General features: G+C 48.8%; 1 protein-coding gene across 5 annotated transcripts in view; it reads left to right on the top strand.

Annotated features, from left to right (window-relative positions):
* The first annotated feature begins 210 nt into the window (after positions 1-210).
* GSG1L (GSG1 like) overlaps positions 211-18,814 on the top strand; it is a 54,991-nt gene continuing 36,387 nt past the window's right edge. The window contains exons 1-2 of one of the 5 annotated variants that reach the window (XR_006163069.1): positions 211-1,259; positions 17,626-17,673. Coding sequence is in view for 4 of the 5 variants with exons in the window: in XM_033074191.2 (XP_032930082.1) it covers positions 959-1,259; positions 17,626-17,673 (349 nt within the window). In the remaining variant the exon portion in view is untranslated. The remainder of the gene's footprint in view (positions 1,260-17,625; positions 17,674-18,814) is intronic. The other 4 variants (XM_033074191.2, XM_033074190.2, XM_033074188.2 and 1 more) reach the window with 4 other exon arrangements.

Genomic DNA, 18,814 nt, shown 5'->3' with positions numbered 1-18,814 from the left:
GCCCTGGATTTACTACTCTCTAGCTCAGAGCAGAAATGCTAAAGTACTCCATCCCTCCTCCTCCTCCTCCTCCTGCACGAATCTCTACCCCGCGGTATGGGAAAAATGCCTTTCCCAGCTCCACATAATAATAACAACAATAATAATTCTTCTCGGGACTGAGCCGTGACGCCTCCCCCAGCCCGGCGTGCTGCAGTGGGCTCGGAGCGGAGCCGGGCACGGTGGCAGCGGGTGGCAGCTGTCCCTGCTCCTCCTGCCCATCCTCCGGGAGCAGGGCACAGCCAGCCCGGCAGCCTGCAGGTGTCTCCCGGCGGAGGAGGCTGCGGGGCCCCTCGGGAGGATGATGTTCGGTGGCCGAGCAGATGCTCACTCGGCTCTGGAGCTGCTCGGGAGGCAGAGCCGCCCCGCTGCCCTGAAGCTCCGCGGCTGCGAGGGAGCGGCCCCGCTGCCTCTGCCGAGCCGGCTGCTGCTCCGCTAACCCGCACAGGCTGCGAGGGACCGGCTGCTGCTCCGCTAACCCGCACAGGCTGCGAGGGACCGGCTGCTGCTCCGCTAACCCGCACAGGCTGCGAGGGACCGGCTGCTGCTCCGCTAACCCGCACAGGCTGCGAGGGACCGAGAGCGGCTCCGCTAACCCGCACAGGCTGCGAGGGACCGGCAGTGGCTCCGCTAACCCGCACAGGCTGCGAGGGACCGAGAGCGGCTCCGCTAACCCGCACAGGCTGCGAGGGACCGAGAGCGGCTCCGCTAACCCGCACAGGCTGCGAGCATGGGAGCCTGCCCGCACAGCCTCCTGCACCGCTTCTACAGCGCACCGCCAGAGCCTCAGAGTTTTGATGCGTGGACAACTGGATTCTGAATCGTGAGAGGCTTTGAAACCCACCCCCCCCCCTCCCAAATAAAACAAACCCCTTTGACTTCTTCTCTCGGCAGGAGGGGGAGGGAGGGCGGATTTACCATGAAGACAAATCGAAGATGCAGAGCCCTGCTAGCAGTGAGTCTGAATCTGATGGCTCTCCTCTTCTCTACAACAGCTTTTATCACGACCCACTGGTGTGAGGGCACACAGAGGGTCCCCAAGCCGAGCTGTGGGAAAGAGAAGAAGACAAACTGCCTCAACTACGGAGGGAATGAGACTGCAAATGAGACGAACCAGAATGTGGTTCATTACAGCTGGGAGACGGGAGATGACCGCTTCCTTTTCAGGTATTTCCACACCGGGATCTGGTACTCCTGTGAGGAAAATATCAATGCTGCTGGTAAGTGTAAAACAACTTCTCCCAGCCTGTGTTCCTTGGTGCTCGCCTCGGTGCCGTAAGGACGGGCGAGCCGTTCTGTGCCGTGCCTTAGAGCAGACTCGCCCTGCGGAGAGAGGCAGATTTAACACTTCTTTTGTTGAAAAGCAACCTGTTTCCTGCGAGAGCAGGGGTTTGCTTGTTTACCTGCTGGTGCTGCAGGCTCTGGGCTCTCCATCCCAGCCGAGCCCCGGAGCGGCGGTGCCGTGCCGGGCACTGCGGGCTCCGGGCGGGCAGCGCTGCTCGGAGCGCTCCGTGGGGAGCTCTGACATCCCTGGGGAGCTCTGACATCCCACAGCATCCCTGGCACAGCGGCATGGGTGGCAGCACAAAGGGCACGGTCTGGACCAGCTGGTGCCCAGCCTGCCTCTCCTCTGCTCTGCCCGAGGTAAATGACCGCCCTGGAGTGCATGTTTATTGAACAGGGAAATGCAGTTAAAGGGCTCAAGTGGGCACGAGAAAGATAATTTCTGCTCCCTGCTCAGCCATTTACTTGCTGGGACATCTCTCCAGCTTATCAGTGCATTCATTTCCTCTGCACTTCCCAAGGAATAAAACACTGGCGGGTGGATGGCAGGCAGCTGCCCTGGGACCCGTTTGAGTCTCAGCAGATGCAAACTGACAGCCCCTACTCCCAGAGCTGTCTGCTAGAGCTAACATCCACACTCTGCTTTTGAAAGAGCTCTTTGCTAGATTATGTGGCTGAAAAATAAAGTTTACAAATGTGACACGGTATGAGATGATGGGTTGTAGATACTTGTTCCTCACTGGGGTGTTCTCATCCCATCCCATCCCATCCCATCCCATCCCATCCCATCCCATCCCATCCCATCCCATCCCATCCCATCCCATCCCATCCCATCCCATCCCATCCCATCCCATCCCATCCCATCCCATCCCATCCCATGCTGCCATTGCCCAAGGAGTAGATTGAGTACATGTGTAGATTCGCTGCTGGGAGAAAGGAACAGCTAACCATGGATGTGTTATGTCTCTGAGAACACAGCCCCTCTGGTAATGGGAAATTTAGGGCAGAATTCAGATAGAATTGACAGAATTCTCTGTGAGAATGTACTATTAAATGGGGCAAACCTGGGGGAGTGCTCACAGCCTGTTTCATCCCAAGAGGTTGTGTATTCTCCATGGTGTTTTTGAGGAGAGTACTTGCAGAACTAGTTGTTTATTGAAACTCAATTTAATATAAAAAAAGGAAAGTTCATGAACTCCAGCCTTGGGACTGCAACAGCTCCAGGCTGAAATGAGAGCACCAAAGTAACACTCTCAATATTAGAAAGAAAAACACAGGGAGAAAAAGCTTATTTGTGTTACTGATTTAGGAATCAGCTTAGGCCACAGCAGCCTGAGTGAGCAGCCTAAGACTCTCTGGCTTTTTGAGCATCTTAGCTGGGGTTGGCACAATCAAGGATGCCCATATTTCTGGCACATACTGAAATCTTTCCAAGTCCAGATTTATGTGTGAGATAAGTTGTAACTGTGTGACTCTAGCCCACTCAGAAAAGTGAGTTATCTGTGGGAGAAGAGAAACACAGTGATCTATTCTGTACCGGGTAAACAAAGCTGTGCTGTAGTGGGTGATTTCAGGAGAAAGTTGGAAGCCTGCTGTAAAAAGTTATGGTGAAAGCAGGAGAGAAGGGGTTGCTTCTCCCTCCCCACACCCCCACAGCAGCTCTGTGAGTGTTTCCTCCTATTTGAAACACTAACCTGGGGGAAAGTACTCCTCAGTCAGCAGACTAGGAGTGACCAACCTTTGGAAATAACCCAGACAGGTTCAGGGATATATTGGCTTAGACAGACAGCTGCCTCTTTCAGATTTACCATATCTACTCCTGGTAAGGACAGGAACAATGTAATGGACATGGGTCTAAATTTGTCCCTAATAGTGCCAACATAAAATACCTGACAGCTCTTTGCTCAGACTGATGGGTTTGTAATGCCAGACTGCCAGAGTGTTGTCATGGCCTTCTGCAGCCTGACTGATGATCATTTTATCTGAGCTGCAAGGCCCCGAGGCACCAGCCCCAACCCAACAGCACAAGGACTGTGCTCACACAGCCCCCACTCAGTGTCTGTGAGGAATCCACCCCAGAGGCTCATCCCCCTCCTCAGCACACCTGCTGACCCCAGTCCTGCAGCATCACAAGTCACACACCCGTGGGTGTGTGTTAAATAGCACTGTATTCATACTGTTAAACAGTGGTGTATTAAATTAGTCAACATCCCCAGCTCAAATGCACTGTACACTGTCAACAGCATCTTTCTTAAAGCTTTACCAGCAGCACATTGAAGTGACTGCAGCAGCAGCCTTGCTCCAGGCAAAGTCCCTTCCACAGTCACTCACAGCCTCACACCTTGTCAGCAGAACATATGGCCAGAGCCCATGGTCAGCTCCATTCCCACAGCTCCCATCCCCTTTCTGATTCCTCCCTGACTCACTGAATTTAAGCAACATGAGAGGAGACCTCATCACAGCCTGCAACTTCTTAATGAGGAGAAGAGGAGGGTGAGGCACTGATCTCTTCTGTCCTGACCAGTGACAGGACTCAAGGGAATGGCCTAAAGTTGTGTCAGGGCAGGTTTAGCTTGGATTTTGGGAAAAGGGTGTTAGGGCACTGGAACAGGCTGCCCAGGGTACTGGTCCCAGCACCAAGCCTGCCTGAGCTCCAGGAGTGTCTGCACAACACCTTCAGGAACAGGGGGGGATTGTTGGGGTGTCTGTGCAGGGCCAGGAGCTGGATTTGATGATTTGTGGCTCCCTTCCCACACAGGGTCCTCTGTGATTTTGTGCTGGATCCTATCAGGCACATGTGATTGTGGTACTGCCAAAACTCTCCAGAGCCTCCAAACATTCACAGCTATGAGCCACATTCCTCCTCCAGCCACCAGCCTTTTGATTTCTCTCTCCTCCAGCCACACTGTCAAAACTTTCTGCTCTCTGCACTGGTGCAGATGCAGCACAGCAGATCTTGTAGTGCCAACAGGACCAGCTCCCAGTAGGTTCATGCTGCAGGGAACAGCATTCCAGAGCTCCCAGTTGGCTGAAGGGGCTGGGACTCAGTTACACCTTAAAATGACATTTAGGCAGCAAGCAAACAAATTTTTGAGTGTCTTCTCCTTGCCCCTGTTTATCTGCAATGTGCATTTAGATTCCAGAGGCTGAGGAGCAAGCAGCATGCCATCCACTTTGTGCAGAGCCCACTGGAGCGTGCCTGCCTCTTGGTGCCAGTTTCTGGTTTCCACTGACAGCTCTAACAGAGATTGAATGCTGTGATTATTTCTGAAATAATTTGTGAATCTAGAGTTTATTTTTATCCAGCATGTCTAGGACAGCTCAAGAATTCAAAAAGCATTTCGTACCTGAGAAATGTAATCGTGAATCCCCTCTGGGAAAAGAGGGACTGGAGCATTTATATATCCTTGGTGGGGGAGTCCTGTAATTATTTAGCACAATTTGTGACTCAAAAGTGTGCTGAATCCCAGTCTACCAGAAAGAGGTTCTCCCTTTCAGAGTTGGTTCAGTGCTTTGGATCCCACACAGGCGGAGGTGCCTTCTGTAGGAGCAACACACCCAGCCTCAAAAGGGGATGAAGACCAAGCCCTGCAGACTGTGCTGCTCATGAGCCCTGTCCTGCCCTCCCAGCTGCTCCTGGGGCCTCCTCCTGGGCTGGGAACTCCTTGGCCATGGCCAGGTGTCTCAGAGCAAGCTCACCAGCATTTAATTTCTTTTTAATCGTGACTTTGAGCACGTAATCTTGTTGCACATGCAGCCTAGGTGTGTGCTTGGGCAGCTCACAGGGCAGCACACCAGTGGTGCACTGACAGCAGCAGTGGTGGAATCAACGACTCAAGAGTACACATGAAAAAATTCACACACGAAGTAGGCAAGGTGGCATATCAAATTCTAAAGGGGAGTTTGAGAATAGGAAATAGTTGGAGCTGCTGGGAAGCAGTAACAAGTCAGCCAGTTTTGCTCAGTTGTGTGTTTGCTTTGATGTTAATAGAAAAACCCCTGGACTCAGACCTTGCTTTAGTTGCAGTGAACAGACAAGCTCAGTATTAACATCCACGGCCAGAGGGGAAGAGCAGCTGCCCAGCTGCCTTTTAAGAGTACTGTCCCATTAAATAGACAAGGATGCTCACCGTGCTCCCCAGAAATCAGGAGAGCAGGAATGGGTATGCATGGCTTGTTTTGTGGGTTTGGATTGAATTTTTGGGAGGGCAAGGGGTCTGTAACGCTTTGTGTGCTCTATGCCACCTATTCCTCAGCACTCCTGAAGGAGGAAATGGCAGAGTGGAATTTAGATTGGATGTAAATGTCAAAATGGGTCAGAAATGTGGGCACTGACTGTGCCTCGAGGAGGAGCCAGAGAAGGAGAGGGACTTCTCCTGCAGAAATGAGTAAATCTGTGATATAAATACCAGAACTTGCCACAGCCCTTCACAGCTGCAGAGTGGCTCTGCAACACCTTTGTCCCCCGCCCCCTGTGATAATCACACATCACAGTGATTCACCACAGGTGGCTGCTCAGAGAGGGGCTGGGGAGAAGTACCTTGTGAGTATATAATTAAAAGCAAGAGGACTTGGGAATTCTTGCTGGATTATGAGAAATACAATATAATTGGCATGACTGAAACCTGGCAGGTTTATTCGCATGAGTGGAATGTAAAAATTGCTGGTTATAAATTGTTAGGAAGGAAAGAGTGGTAAAAGGAATAGAAGAGGCAGAGCTCTATATTAAAGATAAAATTTCCAGTGCTAGAGGAGCTGAACCCAGGGGCCCAGGATAATCTCCATCTCAGGATGTTGAAATAATTGGTACATGAAAATGCAGGTTTGGAAGAATCCGTACATCACTGTATTTGAAGAAAAGTGGGGAAAAAAAATCATACAGGCCACTTGACCCAGGGATTTTAGGACAGTTTTCAGAGAAAGCACTCATTGCATGGCAACAAATAGGTTTTATCAAAGGTATGGGTTTATCACTTACCAAGATGAATCACTTCTCACACAAAGGTAATGGATTACACCCAGTCTCTGTGGATTCACAGAGAAAAACATTTGGTGGAATGTCCCAGTGAAAACTCCTTCCAGAAGAGCTGCAGAGAGGGGGAGGGTGGTCAGAACAGAGAGAGAGGCAGGCAGGCTCCCAAGCTGGGGAGCACTGACCAGCCTGAGTCCAGAGCACTGAGATGTGACATTGGTGGGGATCAAGTGACAGTGACAGAGCTCAGATAACACACACCATTGACTGCTTCCACGATTCCAGAACAAGAAGGTATAAGAGACAAAAACAAGTACTCCTTCCTGCAGAGCTCCCTACCAGGGAAGGCTGAGAAGGCCAAAACTGGGAATTGCATGGATCCAGAGAGGAAACCTCCATTCCTGTTCCTGCCAGGATGATTTTAGAGCCATCCCTGACTGGCTGCAGCACTGGTGTGACAAGGGGAGTACAGGAGCAGAACCACCCTGTGCCCAGCCCTTCGTTCTTCCCTAAACATCTGTCACTGGAGACAACACAGTGGAGCAGGGAGACCTTTTGCATCAACCTGTGTTGCAGGTTGACTTTATTTTATTGATTATCAATGGGATAAATATATTGTAAACTGACTAAAGAAAGTCTTACAAGGAGACTGTGGCAAGTAATACAAAAGGGAGAATTATCCCAATGGAGATCAGATATTTCTAGTTGTCCTCAAATTTGGTTTTGGAACTGATTCTGTTATTGCTGGGATTAGCAATTCAGGAAAAAAACAGCTAGGGATACAATTTGTGTCACCTAAAACAATGAAGGTGAGATGAATCCTACAGCCAGCCCATGGCCATCAACAAACGTTGGTCTGTGCCCAAACTGATCAACATCCTCATTACAGAGAGCAGGGGACACTCCTTGGGATGCTGCTCCTCCTGTGGGATGAAATGAGCCCTGGGATTATGTGTTTGCCTCACTGGCCAAAAGGGAGTCTGTCTAAGACATTGCAATTCCCATCACAGAAGCCTTAATTTGAAAAGAATAATCCTGTTCTGAATGCGCTTCTTACGCACGCTGCCACGCAAAATCTGGGAGTGCTGGCATCACAGAGGAGAGGTTTGTGTCATAGCTGCAAATGTGAGCTGGCCTCATAGAGTTGTAAGAACTCTATTTTTTACATTTTAAAATTTAGCATTACATTTTAAAAAAGGTTAAAAGCACCAGATGCCGAGGCCTAGAGCTCTGTGAGGTCACGGGTAGGTGGTACCTTCCCCCTGGCACCAATAGCAGGGGAAGATAAGAACCAAGTTGGGGCCAGTATTTTTCTGTGGGGTGGCTGGGAGCTGCCAAGTGCTGTGGCATAAAGAAAAGGGAAAAAATCAGCACGACAGGCAACACCAGCGTGTTTTGTAAATGCTATGGTGCATGGCTATGGTAAAAAGGAGAAAGTGAAATAGGTGCAGAGTGGGATTTCCAAGGTAGTTAAGGAAAAGAAAGGTGGTGTTCTGTAGTGTACCAGACTGAAGAGCTAGAGGGGATGTAGAGGTACCTTACACATGGATAGATACATTAAATAATATGACTTGAGTAACTGATAATTGAGGGGGAAAGTGCCAATGCAAGGACAGGTTCCTGCAGAGTGTCTGGACATCACCTCCACAGAGGGCAGTGTGAGCAAAGGAAACCCATGGGCTGGAATGGAGCCTTCCAAAGTCCCAGGAAGAGCTGCAGGAGAGAAGAGGAATGTTTCTGGCATGAGGAAGCTTGGAGTGAGTCCTGCATAGCTGATGTGCTGTGTTCTGAGGAGCTTTGGGAGGAGCCCTCTGGCCTCCCTGGCTCACACAGTGCCTGCTCTGTGACATCCCTGCTCCAGGGGGGCTGCTGGGCACCAGTGGGAGCCAAGGAAAAAATAGCTGCTGTCTGGGTGCCCATCACGTATCCTGGAGGTTTTAATGCCTTCTCTAATGTAAAGCAGCAGAAATTGGCTCCAGGTGGAGGCAGTGTGTGAGGAGGCTGCTCTGGTGCTGCTGACATTATTACAGCTGCTCAGGATCTAATTGCTATGGCTGCTCATGCACTGAACATTAAACTGATGATCTAATTTGGGATCAGAAGGGAACTCTCCCTCAGGCTAGATAACAGGGAGAGTAACAAATTTTTGCCTTCCTTTATAGCATGGGAAGGATCCATTGCAGAAAAGCACTTGTGAACTCCTCCTAACAAATCCCTGGTATTTTGCTTTCAGGATGAGATAGGTTTGGCCATAGGAATTTACAGATTTATTCGTGTTCCTCATGAGGACTCTTGCTCCCTTCCTGTGGTACATGATAGCTGTGATTTCTCTGGTGGTGATTGCTTTATTGCAGACATTCAGGTTTTTATAGCATGTTGGGGATATTTTGTGTCTGCGGTGCTCTGGGAGTTTCGGATTTTAGGTCCTCCTGATCCTGCTGGGCAGACTAGCTGTGTGAGCATCCATCATCCATAAAACATGGACATAAAGTCCCTGCAGGCTGAGCCTCATAGCAGAGCAAAGGAAAGGACCAGGCAGCTAACTACTCCTTATTAGATATGTTACTCTTTCTCATGAGTGTTTGGATGTGTCTGTTCTCAGCCATTTAACCCAGTAGCCTTGAAGGAAACATCTGAGGAGTTCTGGTAGTTCCTTGTAAATGGGATAAACTTCAAAGTGCTGGAAGATTAACACCCAGGTCCCAGATTTCAAAGGGAACTGAGATGCCTTACCCCAGTGTCAGCTCAAAATATGAACAGATGCATTCAGGGTTGAGGAAATACATAAGGGATGGAAGATCAATCACTGTGGTATCCCTGTGGGTTTTAAATCACACCAGACTCCATCCTGATGTTAAAACTTTCCTTATGTGGAGTTAGGAGAACTGGCTGGCTGACAGATCTCAAAGTAGGGACAAGAGCTTGTTGTCGTTTAACAACTCATGATGAAGTATTGCTCAGCCCCTCACTCACTCCTGCCCCAGTGGGCTGGGAAGGAGAGTCAGAGAAAGGTAACACCAGTGGGTCGAGGTGAGAACAACTTAATAACTGCAATAAAGTAAAATACAACAGCAACAAGTAATAAAAATAGAGAAAAAGGGGGAGAGAGGACTCAATCCCCCCCAAAAAGTGTGGCACAGTGCAGCTGCTCACTGCTGCCCAGCCCAAAGCAGTGACTGGCAGCTCCCAGCAAACTCTCCCCAGTTTACACACCGAGTATCACATTCTGTGTTCTGGAATATCCCCCTGGCCAGCTGGGGTCAGCAGTCCTGGCCATGCTCCCTCCTCCTTTTTGTGCACCTCCTCAGTGGCAGAGCATGAGACACTGCAAAGGCCCTGATTCAGGCAGGCCCAGCTCAGCAACAACCAAACCACCTCTGTGTTATCAGCATTATTCTCACCCTAAACCCAGTACACAGCCCTGTACCTGCTACAGGAACAAAACTGACTCCATCCCTGCTGAAACCAGGAGAGCAAGGAGCAGGGCTGCTTCTACCAGGACCCTGTGTAGTCACAAATTGCTGTGACATCAGAGTGTTCTTGTTGCTAAACCAAAAGGCAATATCAGTCTTTGCTGATCTAGCTTAGAAAGGAATACAAAAGCCCGTGAGTAATAAGAAGCAGATGTAATTACTATGGAATGACATGGCTTGTAGTCACAGGCAAACAAAATCCACTTTGCTGTGTTCCACCTTCCATTTGGCTGAAAAAAGGACTCAAACCATGCTTAGAGTGTGGAAAATCAATTGAAAGGTAGAGACATTCCACCATGCTCAGATTCACAAGGTTTGGAGAGACCAAAGAAACCTCATAATACAGCCTGATTTCACTGTGCATCACCCAGGCAGACAAAAAACACTAATGAGAATTTGTTTCAAAGTTATTGGGTACATGCTTGGGAATGAGGTTCACAAGAGGAAATGCAAGCACAATTTTTCTTCACTTGATCTCAAAAACTGCATATTAATTTCCAGTGTGCTGCAGTTCACTTCCTTTAAAAGTCAGGGAGAAAAGGTTAAATTTACCTGTTTCCATAGCCCAAGCCAGGGGTTCCTGCCTGGAAAAACAGAACATGTCAACCCAAAGAGCAGCCAGGGCAGGCACAGCAGGATGGCAGAAGGCAAGACTTCACACAGTGAGGGACATACAGCAGCTACATCTCTGTGGGGAGCACTGGGCTTTGTCTTTCCCAGTTTTCTGGGTGTCTCAGGGATCATGGATTGCCAATATCTAGTTTATTTTGGCATGTTTACACTGGTTCAGGGTCAGCACGGTGTGTCACCTCTGGGATGAGCAGGTAAAGCCCTGCCTTTCCTCTTCTACAGCTTCAAATGCTTAAAGCAACTCAGAGCTCCTTGATTTAATGAAGTCAGCTCTAATTTGACACCAAAATCATTGAAAACCTCTCTCAGCACTGCTGTTCCCCCGATTTCCACAATCACTTGGAAACCCGGGCTCTTTCCCAGCTCTCCCAGTGATGGATGTGTGTACACATCCTTCAGGTCTCACCAAGATAATCAGCTGAATCTTGTGACTTGGCTGGGTTTCAATTAGACCTGATTTGAGAGCAGCCCGTGGAGATGTTTGCTTTGAGATGCTGGCTGGGATTTCTCACATCAGGGAGAGTTGCAGCCTGGAAGGAGCAGTTGCCATGGCATAGTCCCAGGCAGCACCAGCAGCATTCCCAGCTCTGCCCACACTCCCTGCCCTGCCCAGCCCTTCCCTGCTCCAGCCAGGCAGGAGGGAACCCCACCGTGGGAATGGGACCTCTTGGATAAAATTAGCAACATTCCTTTGGGAATGTGCAAGCTGAGGAAGAGTGCACGCCTGAAAATGGGAAAGTGGGAAGCTTTGCATTTTTCCACATTGAGACGTGGGAGGTTGGAAGGGATTGGGTTTGCTGGAGGAGAACAGCATTCAGGTTTAAAAGCAATCCCAAAGGCAGTACAGGCTGTGAGTAATCACTGAGAAATTGGGCAAATTCTCAAGATATTTAGAGGTAGCAGAGATGTTGATGGGCAGCAGCAATGAATGGCAGCTGCCAAAGGAAGGGAAAATAATTATCTGCATAGTTCAAGACATATTTTTGTGCAATTCTGTGTGAGCTTGTTTGTTTTCCAGAAGAAAATGTTGCTCCAGCAAAATCAACAGGGTCAACTGGAAAATGTTGATTTTACAGATTAACACTCGATTTTTCATTAGGAAAAAAAAGTCAATTAAGTGCTCTGAGACTGCTTTAATCAAAGTTTGCATATTTCAGTTGGTAATTAACCTGATACAACTCAGTTTGGGTGAGTCCATTAACCTGTATTTTCCCTCATGTAGCACTTTTTTTCATTGAAGTTGTGTTGGAGTCTTCAGCCTCGTCTAGGCTGGGATCCCTTGAGGGTTATATCTTTTTTTAGACAAATACAATGATTTTACTCTCAGTAGATGATGTGGGATCTCATCAGAATCACATGACTCCAGATATAATTGGAGAGATAAAGATGTCTTGGGGCCTAGTGGGAAAAAAAGGGGACCTTGTCTGTCGTAGGCTGGGAGCCAGGGTGTTACTAAAAGGGAATGTTGTTTAAAAGAAATGTAATCATTTAAATTTCCATCATAACTGCACTTTTGAACTCGTAAAATTTTATGCAGAATAAGTGGATACAGACAGGTTTTCTTTCTTCTTTTTTTTTTTTGGCGAGATGAAAAGCAGAGTTATAGCAGAGTTCAGCCAGAACTAACAGATTTCTTTTAAGTCAATTTATTTAACTTGAATATTTTCAAACCGTGTCATTGCAAGACATACAAAGTAGGATTTTTCAGGGTTGTTTTTATTTTGCTGCTCTCATTATTAATCAGGCATTTGCCCCTGGCTCAGAGAGGAAAGAACTCTGGAATGCAGGACCAATAAGTAGGACCCAGAACATCAAATTCTGCTCTTTGTTATGACAACAGCCATGTTAGAAACAGAATATTGTCTTGAAGCTGAAGCTCTTTCTGGGTATCTTTTCTTTCCTCTTCCTCATTTCCAGTCTAAACCAGCAGGTTCCTGGGCTATGTGAGGTCCTGAGGACAGGAGCCAACAAATCACACTTTTTAGTGGGAGAAGAAGAACATGGATCTCCCAAAGCAGAGGGCACACAGGGTTTGGATGAACATCTGAGTGCTGGAGCTCAGACCCAATTTGTGTGCACCTAGACCTGCCATCCAGCTGCCTTCCAGCTCTAATTCCATGGGCCCAGGGAGGAATTCCAGGCTGGAAGCCAGAGCCAGGCATGTGTGATGTACCCAAAGATGGGCAGGGCAGGGCCCTGGAGCCAGCAAACCGTGGGACCTGATGGCTCTTTGGAACCTGTTTGCCTCGATTTTCTGGCAGGATTGAACTTGGGGGAGCTTGGGCTTTCATATTATGCTCAGGCTAGAGAGGGGCTGAACTCTGAACTCTGCCTTGGGAAGGTTTTGCCTCCAGCAGTCCCAGTGCTCCACGTGCGTGTGGCACTGCCCCTCAGTGAGCAGGGAATGGAGCAGCCCCACTCCCCCCAGGGAAAGGAGCTGTCAGGGACTGTCCCACCTGCCTGGGCTGAGAGCAGGGACTGACCCCTCTGCCTGGGCTGAGAGCAGGGACTGACCCCTCTGCCTGGGCTGAGAGCAGGGACTGACCCCTCTGCCTGGGCTGAGAGAAGGGACTGACCCCTCTGCCCAGGCTGAGAGCAGGGACTGTCCCACCTGCCTGGGCTGAGAGCAGGGACTGTCCCACCTGCCTGGGCTGAGAGCAGGGACTGTCCCACCTGCCTGGGCTGAGAGCAGGGACTGTCCCACCTGCCTGGGCTGAGAGAAGGGACTGACCCCTCTGCCTGGGCTGAGAGCAGGGACTGACCCCTCTGCCTGGGCTGAGAGCAGCCCCGGGTGACCCCTCCAGCTGTGCATCCCTAGCCAGCAGAGCCTCCTGCCCTCCCTGCCCCATCCCTGCTCTCACAGCTCACCCTGCACAGCTCTGCTGTCCCTCAGACAGGCTGCTATTGCAGACAGCAGGCAGCTACCATGATCTGTGTGCCACAGGCTTGCAAGGCTTGGGAGCTCAGGGCTTCCCAGAGTGTTTGTGAGCAGGGAGGAGGAGGAGGAGGAGGAGGAGGAGGAGGAGGAGGAGGAGGAGGAGGAGGAGGATGGGCCTCGTGCTGCAGGCAAGACATAGAGATCATCTCCCAGTACTGCCACAACTTTCTCTGTGTCCCTGGCACTGATGCAATGATCAAATCCACACCTTCCTCTGTTTCCCAAGACCACACAGCATCCCAAAGCTGAGCTTTCTTCAGTAGAAGCTGCCATGGAGCTGGAAAGGATTCACCCTGCAGGGCTGAGGGATCTTCCCCAGCTGCATGTCCCAGAGAGCTTGGCTGAGAGGATGCTGAGCATGACCCCAGCAAGCTGAGCCTGGGGACTTTAAGCCCAGGGAATTCCTTTTCCTTCATCTGTTTGCTGCTGGGCCCTTCCCTTCCAGGCTGGGCAAGTATTCACACACACACACACACACACACACACACGTGTGCAAGCCTGGCACTGATGTCTCTGACCACACAGACCCCAGAGAGAGCTGTGCCTTCATCAGCACCCACAGAAACATCACCCCAGCACCTCTTGCTCCTCTGCCTGTCCAGGTGTGCAGATCCTGCTGAAACACCTCCTCTCTTCCCACTGCAGATGCACGGGGACATCACTCTGATCCCTCAGATATTTTCATGGGCTCTAGATCTATTCCCCAGCCAACCTCAAGACTCTTCCCCACCCACCAGCTCAGTCTTTCCAGATGTGTCTCCTCCCACTCTTTGGCTGCTCCAGTTTGAAATTTCTCCAGCAAGTTACAAATACTCACAGACATGCACATATACAGAATTAGATTGATTAATTAGCATCAATTAGCCACAGATGAACTCTGGACTGTGGCTAGCTCCCGTGGTGCAGATGCCTGTGACCCATGTCCCCTCCTGGGGCAGCCCAGCAGAGGCACAGCTGAGCTGCACTGGCATTAGGAGGGGTGCATTTGCAAGGACTTGCACAGATGATGTTTCTGCCTCACCCTTGGGAAGCCACAGAAGAAGCTGGTGCCAAATTCTTTGCTCATGGCTGCTTAGGTGTTGATCAGCCCTCTGTCCTCAGCCTCCACAGCTCCCTGTCACTGCTGAGCTCCACAGAGCCTCACGTGCACTGCTCATGGCCACTGCTCCTGTGGGGAAGTGCAGAGAATTCCAGCCAGCTCCCACCTCTTCTTTCTGCTCGAGTGGAGTGCAGGAGAAGTCACTCCTTGGCTTTCTTCTCTGTCAGGATCACAGCCACAAACAAGGCAGGACTCTCAGGGGGTGAATCCCAGAGGCTCTTCTTGTTGCTTCTCCGAACAGCCTTTTCTGTATTCTCTAAAGACTCCCCAGGAGCCTGGTTAGTGGGAGAAGATGCATCTGGAAAAGGACAGCACAGCAGGATAAACTCTGCCAAGTCTAAAATTAAACTTAAGAGGGCTTAAGAGATCAGTTATACAAGATACCCAAAAATAACTTAGAATAAATCCTAAGAGGAACAGTGAAAGCACTGCTGACATCTTCAGTTCTCAGCGAGATGCATGTCTGCATGTGCAAGTGTGGCTGTGCTTTATAAACACCACCAGTGGTTACCATTGAAAATGGAAGAGGGTTTTCCAGAGCTCCAGCAGCAGGAACAGCAGAGGGGAGGGTCAGGAGCTGCTGGTACAGCTCCTACCATGACCTTCAGCATCATGCCAGGCACAATCAGCCACTCAAAGTGAGGTGACATCCAGGCTCTTCTCTGTCTCCAGTCATTCTTTTTTGCTATGACTCCTAAAAGACTTTTTATGGACACTCCAGCACTTTCTGTCCATGTTATTTAAAATGGAAGCCTCACCGCAGGGAGAGATGGTGTTCTGGGCAAGCTGAATTTGAGGGAGGAAGAGGATGAACATTCCTCCCAACAGCCTGTGACCACCCTCTCCTCTGTCCTGCAGAAAAGGCACCTACAGCCAAACACTCTGCTAACTCAGAGAAACACTGTCCCTTGCCAGGTGTCTGACCAGCTCCCAGAGCAGCCTGTGCAGGTTTTTTATTAGCAAAACCCATTCCCCTTTGCCTGTCTTGGGATAACATTCTGAGGAGTCAGGTATTTGTTAAAGGTTTCCAGTAATATGGCTTTGGATTCACTGTAACACAAGTGAGAGATGATCAGTGAGAGACAGCTTGAAGTCAGGTTCAAATAAAACAGTGATAAAAGTAATACCTTACATCTGACCAAAAAAAAAAAACAAAAAAAACCCCAACAAGCAAACAAAACATCACAAAACCCAGACCCAAACGTCAGGTCCATATGGCTAGAATGAAAAATCCTGCTTAATCTGCTTATATCAAGTCCAAATCTAGAGGTCACTCTCCCTATATACCCTTGATTTTATGTCAATAAAATTCCTGAGAAACCTCATGCCCTAAAACTCAAAGGGTCTGGATGAAAATCTTTTTTACTTACACCTTAGTATCTTTTATAGTCCACTTATTTATCTGGACTTCTTGGTCACGAACCTAAAGCAAAGAACCTGGAGGAGCTGGGCTTGTTCATGTCCCTACAAACAGAGAAAGGATGACTACACCGATGCCAGAGCAGCTATGGAAGTTTGGATTGGGTGTAAGGAAACACTTCTCCAGGAGTGGACCAGAGTGGGAAGAAACTCCATCTTTGAGTCACTAAGGGATGGGCATCACCATCAGAATTTGGGTGGGAAAAGTCACAGCCCTGCTCTGTGAAACTTGTGATCGTTCTTCTGTGAGGAATTGTGCAGGGCTGGTGATTTCTGTGATCCCTCAGTTATCTTTCCATCTGTCTGCCCCAAAATTTACTGACTCACTCCCCTGACACTCCTGCTCAGACACAGCCTGCCCTGCCCACCCCTTTGGAAACAGAGATGGGGCTTTGGCAAGCCAAGTGTCATTTCCTTTTCTTGGCTGTCCTCTGGAAAATCTACAAAATCCTTCCCCTGGACACATCAAAATGTGCATTTCAATGTCAAGTGAACCTTTTCTTTTATAGCTACTTATACATAGACAATGGGCTATGTACACATCACCTTTCAGTGTATTTAGCATAGATTTAAAGTTGCAAAAAGTACATAAAAAGTAGTAATATTAGCATTATAATAATAGATTCTTATGTCAGCACAGCTATCATTTGAATGATTAGGTTCATCTCAATCTTGCCAGCAAAGACACAAGAAAGATGAACACTTTATATTGGTTTTTATGTATACTGGATTATAAATAAGAAAAAAATACACTGAATTCATCATCACTGCGACATTTCACTGTTTATTCTTTTTTAATGGCTCACCTTTCCTAAATTAGTCTTTTGAACTTTGTAATTAAAAATGAGCAGAGCTAATTTAAAAAACCAGCCTAGTCCTATAACTGCCTTTGCATCAATTAAAGTCTTAAAGGGCAAAATGGACTGTATTCCATGACCTCTGGCAGGTGTGCCAGCACACCCTGGAGCACATCATGCCAAAAGGAACACATACACATGGTGGAGGGATGCACCCAGGGCAGAGGAATTATTTTATCATCTTTGGTTACCTGAAGAAGTAAAAAGAAAGGCCAAAGAACCACCCTAAGAGTGGCACAGGCTGTGATGCTCAGAGCAAGGCATTTGCCTGCTTTTTAAACATTTTATTAAAAACATTTCTATATTTGCTTAGCTTCTTTGTGCTTCAGGTTTTGTCTTAGTCGTGTGTGTCCCATCTGTCTGTGGAGAGCTCAGTGCCCGTGGCAGTGCCCCATGGCAGTGTCCCCAGCCCTGGGAGCTCTGGGCACACTGGTGGGGCACAGGCACTGTGTGGTGAGGAAAGGAAGGAGGCAGAAATGGGGGTGAGAGAGGCACAGGCACTGAGTGGTGAGGAGATGAAGGAGGCAGAAATGAGGGTGAGAGAGATCCCTGCCCTCCCAGTGCCACCTGCTGAGGTGTTTGTCCCTGTGTCACCCTACAGAGCCCAGCCCTGTTCCTTGCCCTTGGCAAGGAGCATCACTGGCCCAGAGGGGCTCAGCCAGCAAGGAAGGATTTCCTTCTCTCCCTGTAACCCACACTCTTGATCCAGGGGCTGCAGTCCCAAGGAAGTCCAGCCCTTGGGCACAGTGCGTTTGGGCAGGGAGGAGGAGCAGGGGAATGTCTGTCCCCAGTGTGACACCCCCGAGGTCCTGGAGAGCCTGGGGTGGGAGTGAGGGCAGGAACCCCAGGCAGGAGGAGGAGGGAGGTGACACCAACCACCTTCTGTCTCCTAAAATAATCCTTTTCTTTTCAAGGTGAAAAATGTCGAAGTTTTATTGACCTTGCCCCGGCTTCTGAAAAAGGTAAGACCACACGGCCAAGGCTTCCTCCCATTTTACAGATTGTAAAATGTCCATGTAAATGAACAGATTGTAAATGCATCAGTGTTGTGTCTTGTGGTACCTGGGTGCCAGGGGAAGCTTGACCCCCTCAGCACACAGGGACCCATGTGTCACCCACCTCACACACAGCCAGCTGAAACAAGGACCATGGGCTTGTGACAGCTCTTTGCTCGCTTTATGCACATCTGTCATTTATACAATCTTAACTCAGATGGCTTTTTTCAAGAAAAATAGAGATTTATATTGTAACACAGCCATTTCCCTTCTTCCTCTAGTGAGGAAGGAAATGCTGTGTGGTTCCTCAGGCCATGAAGACATTCATGGTCAGAAAAAGGCAGTCACAGTACCAAATATCTCGTTGTGTGAAGGAATCATCCAGATGCTTCTTTGGTTGGTTTACCCCTGTGAAAAGTTATATATTCAAGTGTACAGAAGCAGGTTGCAACCATTTTCCTCACCCTGGTATAGAAGTTTAATTGACTAAATATTGAGATTTCTTTCATTTTCAGAAGCAATTTACCCCACATTTGAAAATCTGTAAGGGAGAAAAAAATGCATAGAATTCAATTAAAGTGAACAGAGCCCATCCTGGTCCCAGCTGATGAGGTGCCCCACATATTTTGTCAGATCATTTGAGACAATCCCAAAACCTTTTGGGCACAGGGTGCTTTCCTCAGGCTTGGTGGAGCAGCAGTAAGTGGCATAAGGAACAAGTTTCCTTAATTTGCCTGAATTGCTGATCCACTGGAAAACGGGAAGAAAGGCAATTACTGCTAATAAAGCAGGGGGATATTGCAGGGAGAGCAACAGCCACAGAGCCTCTGTGAAATTCATTGTAAGCAAACCCAAATAAATTATGCACATAAGGGAAGAACAAGCCTGGGATTAGCGTCGCTAATGGGCTCCGAGTTAAATCTCACACACACAAATGGGACCTTGGGGCACAGAGACTCTTATGAAACCACCAGCTCAACACTCAGCAGCCACCAGGAAAAAAACTGTGTGCTAGAAAACATCACAAAAGGACTCAGTGAGGCCTTCTCAGGCTATCTAAAAACAGAGGCCAGACAAAATTGAGAGAATAAAAAGCAGGTGTATTTAT

This window comes from Catharus ustulatus, chromosome 16, assembly GCF_009819885.2.
Source record: "Catharus ustulatus isolate bCatUst1 chromosome 16, bCatUst1.pri.v2, whole genome shotgun sequence".
In the NCBI taxonomy this organism is placed as follows: Eukaryota; Metazoa; Chordata; class Aves; order Passeriformes; family Turdidae; genus Catharus; species Catharus ustulatus.
This window is presented reverse-complemented; position numbering and strand designations above follow the sequence as displayed.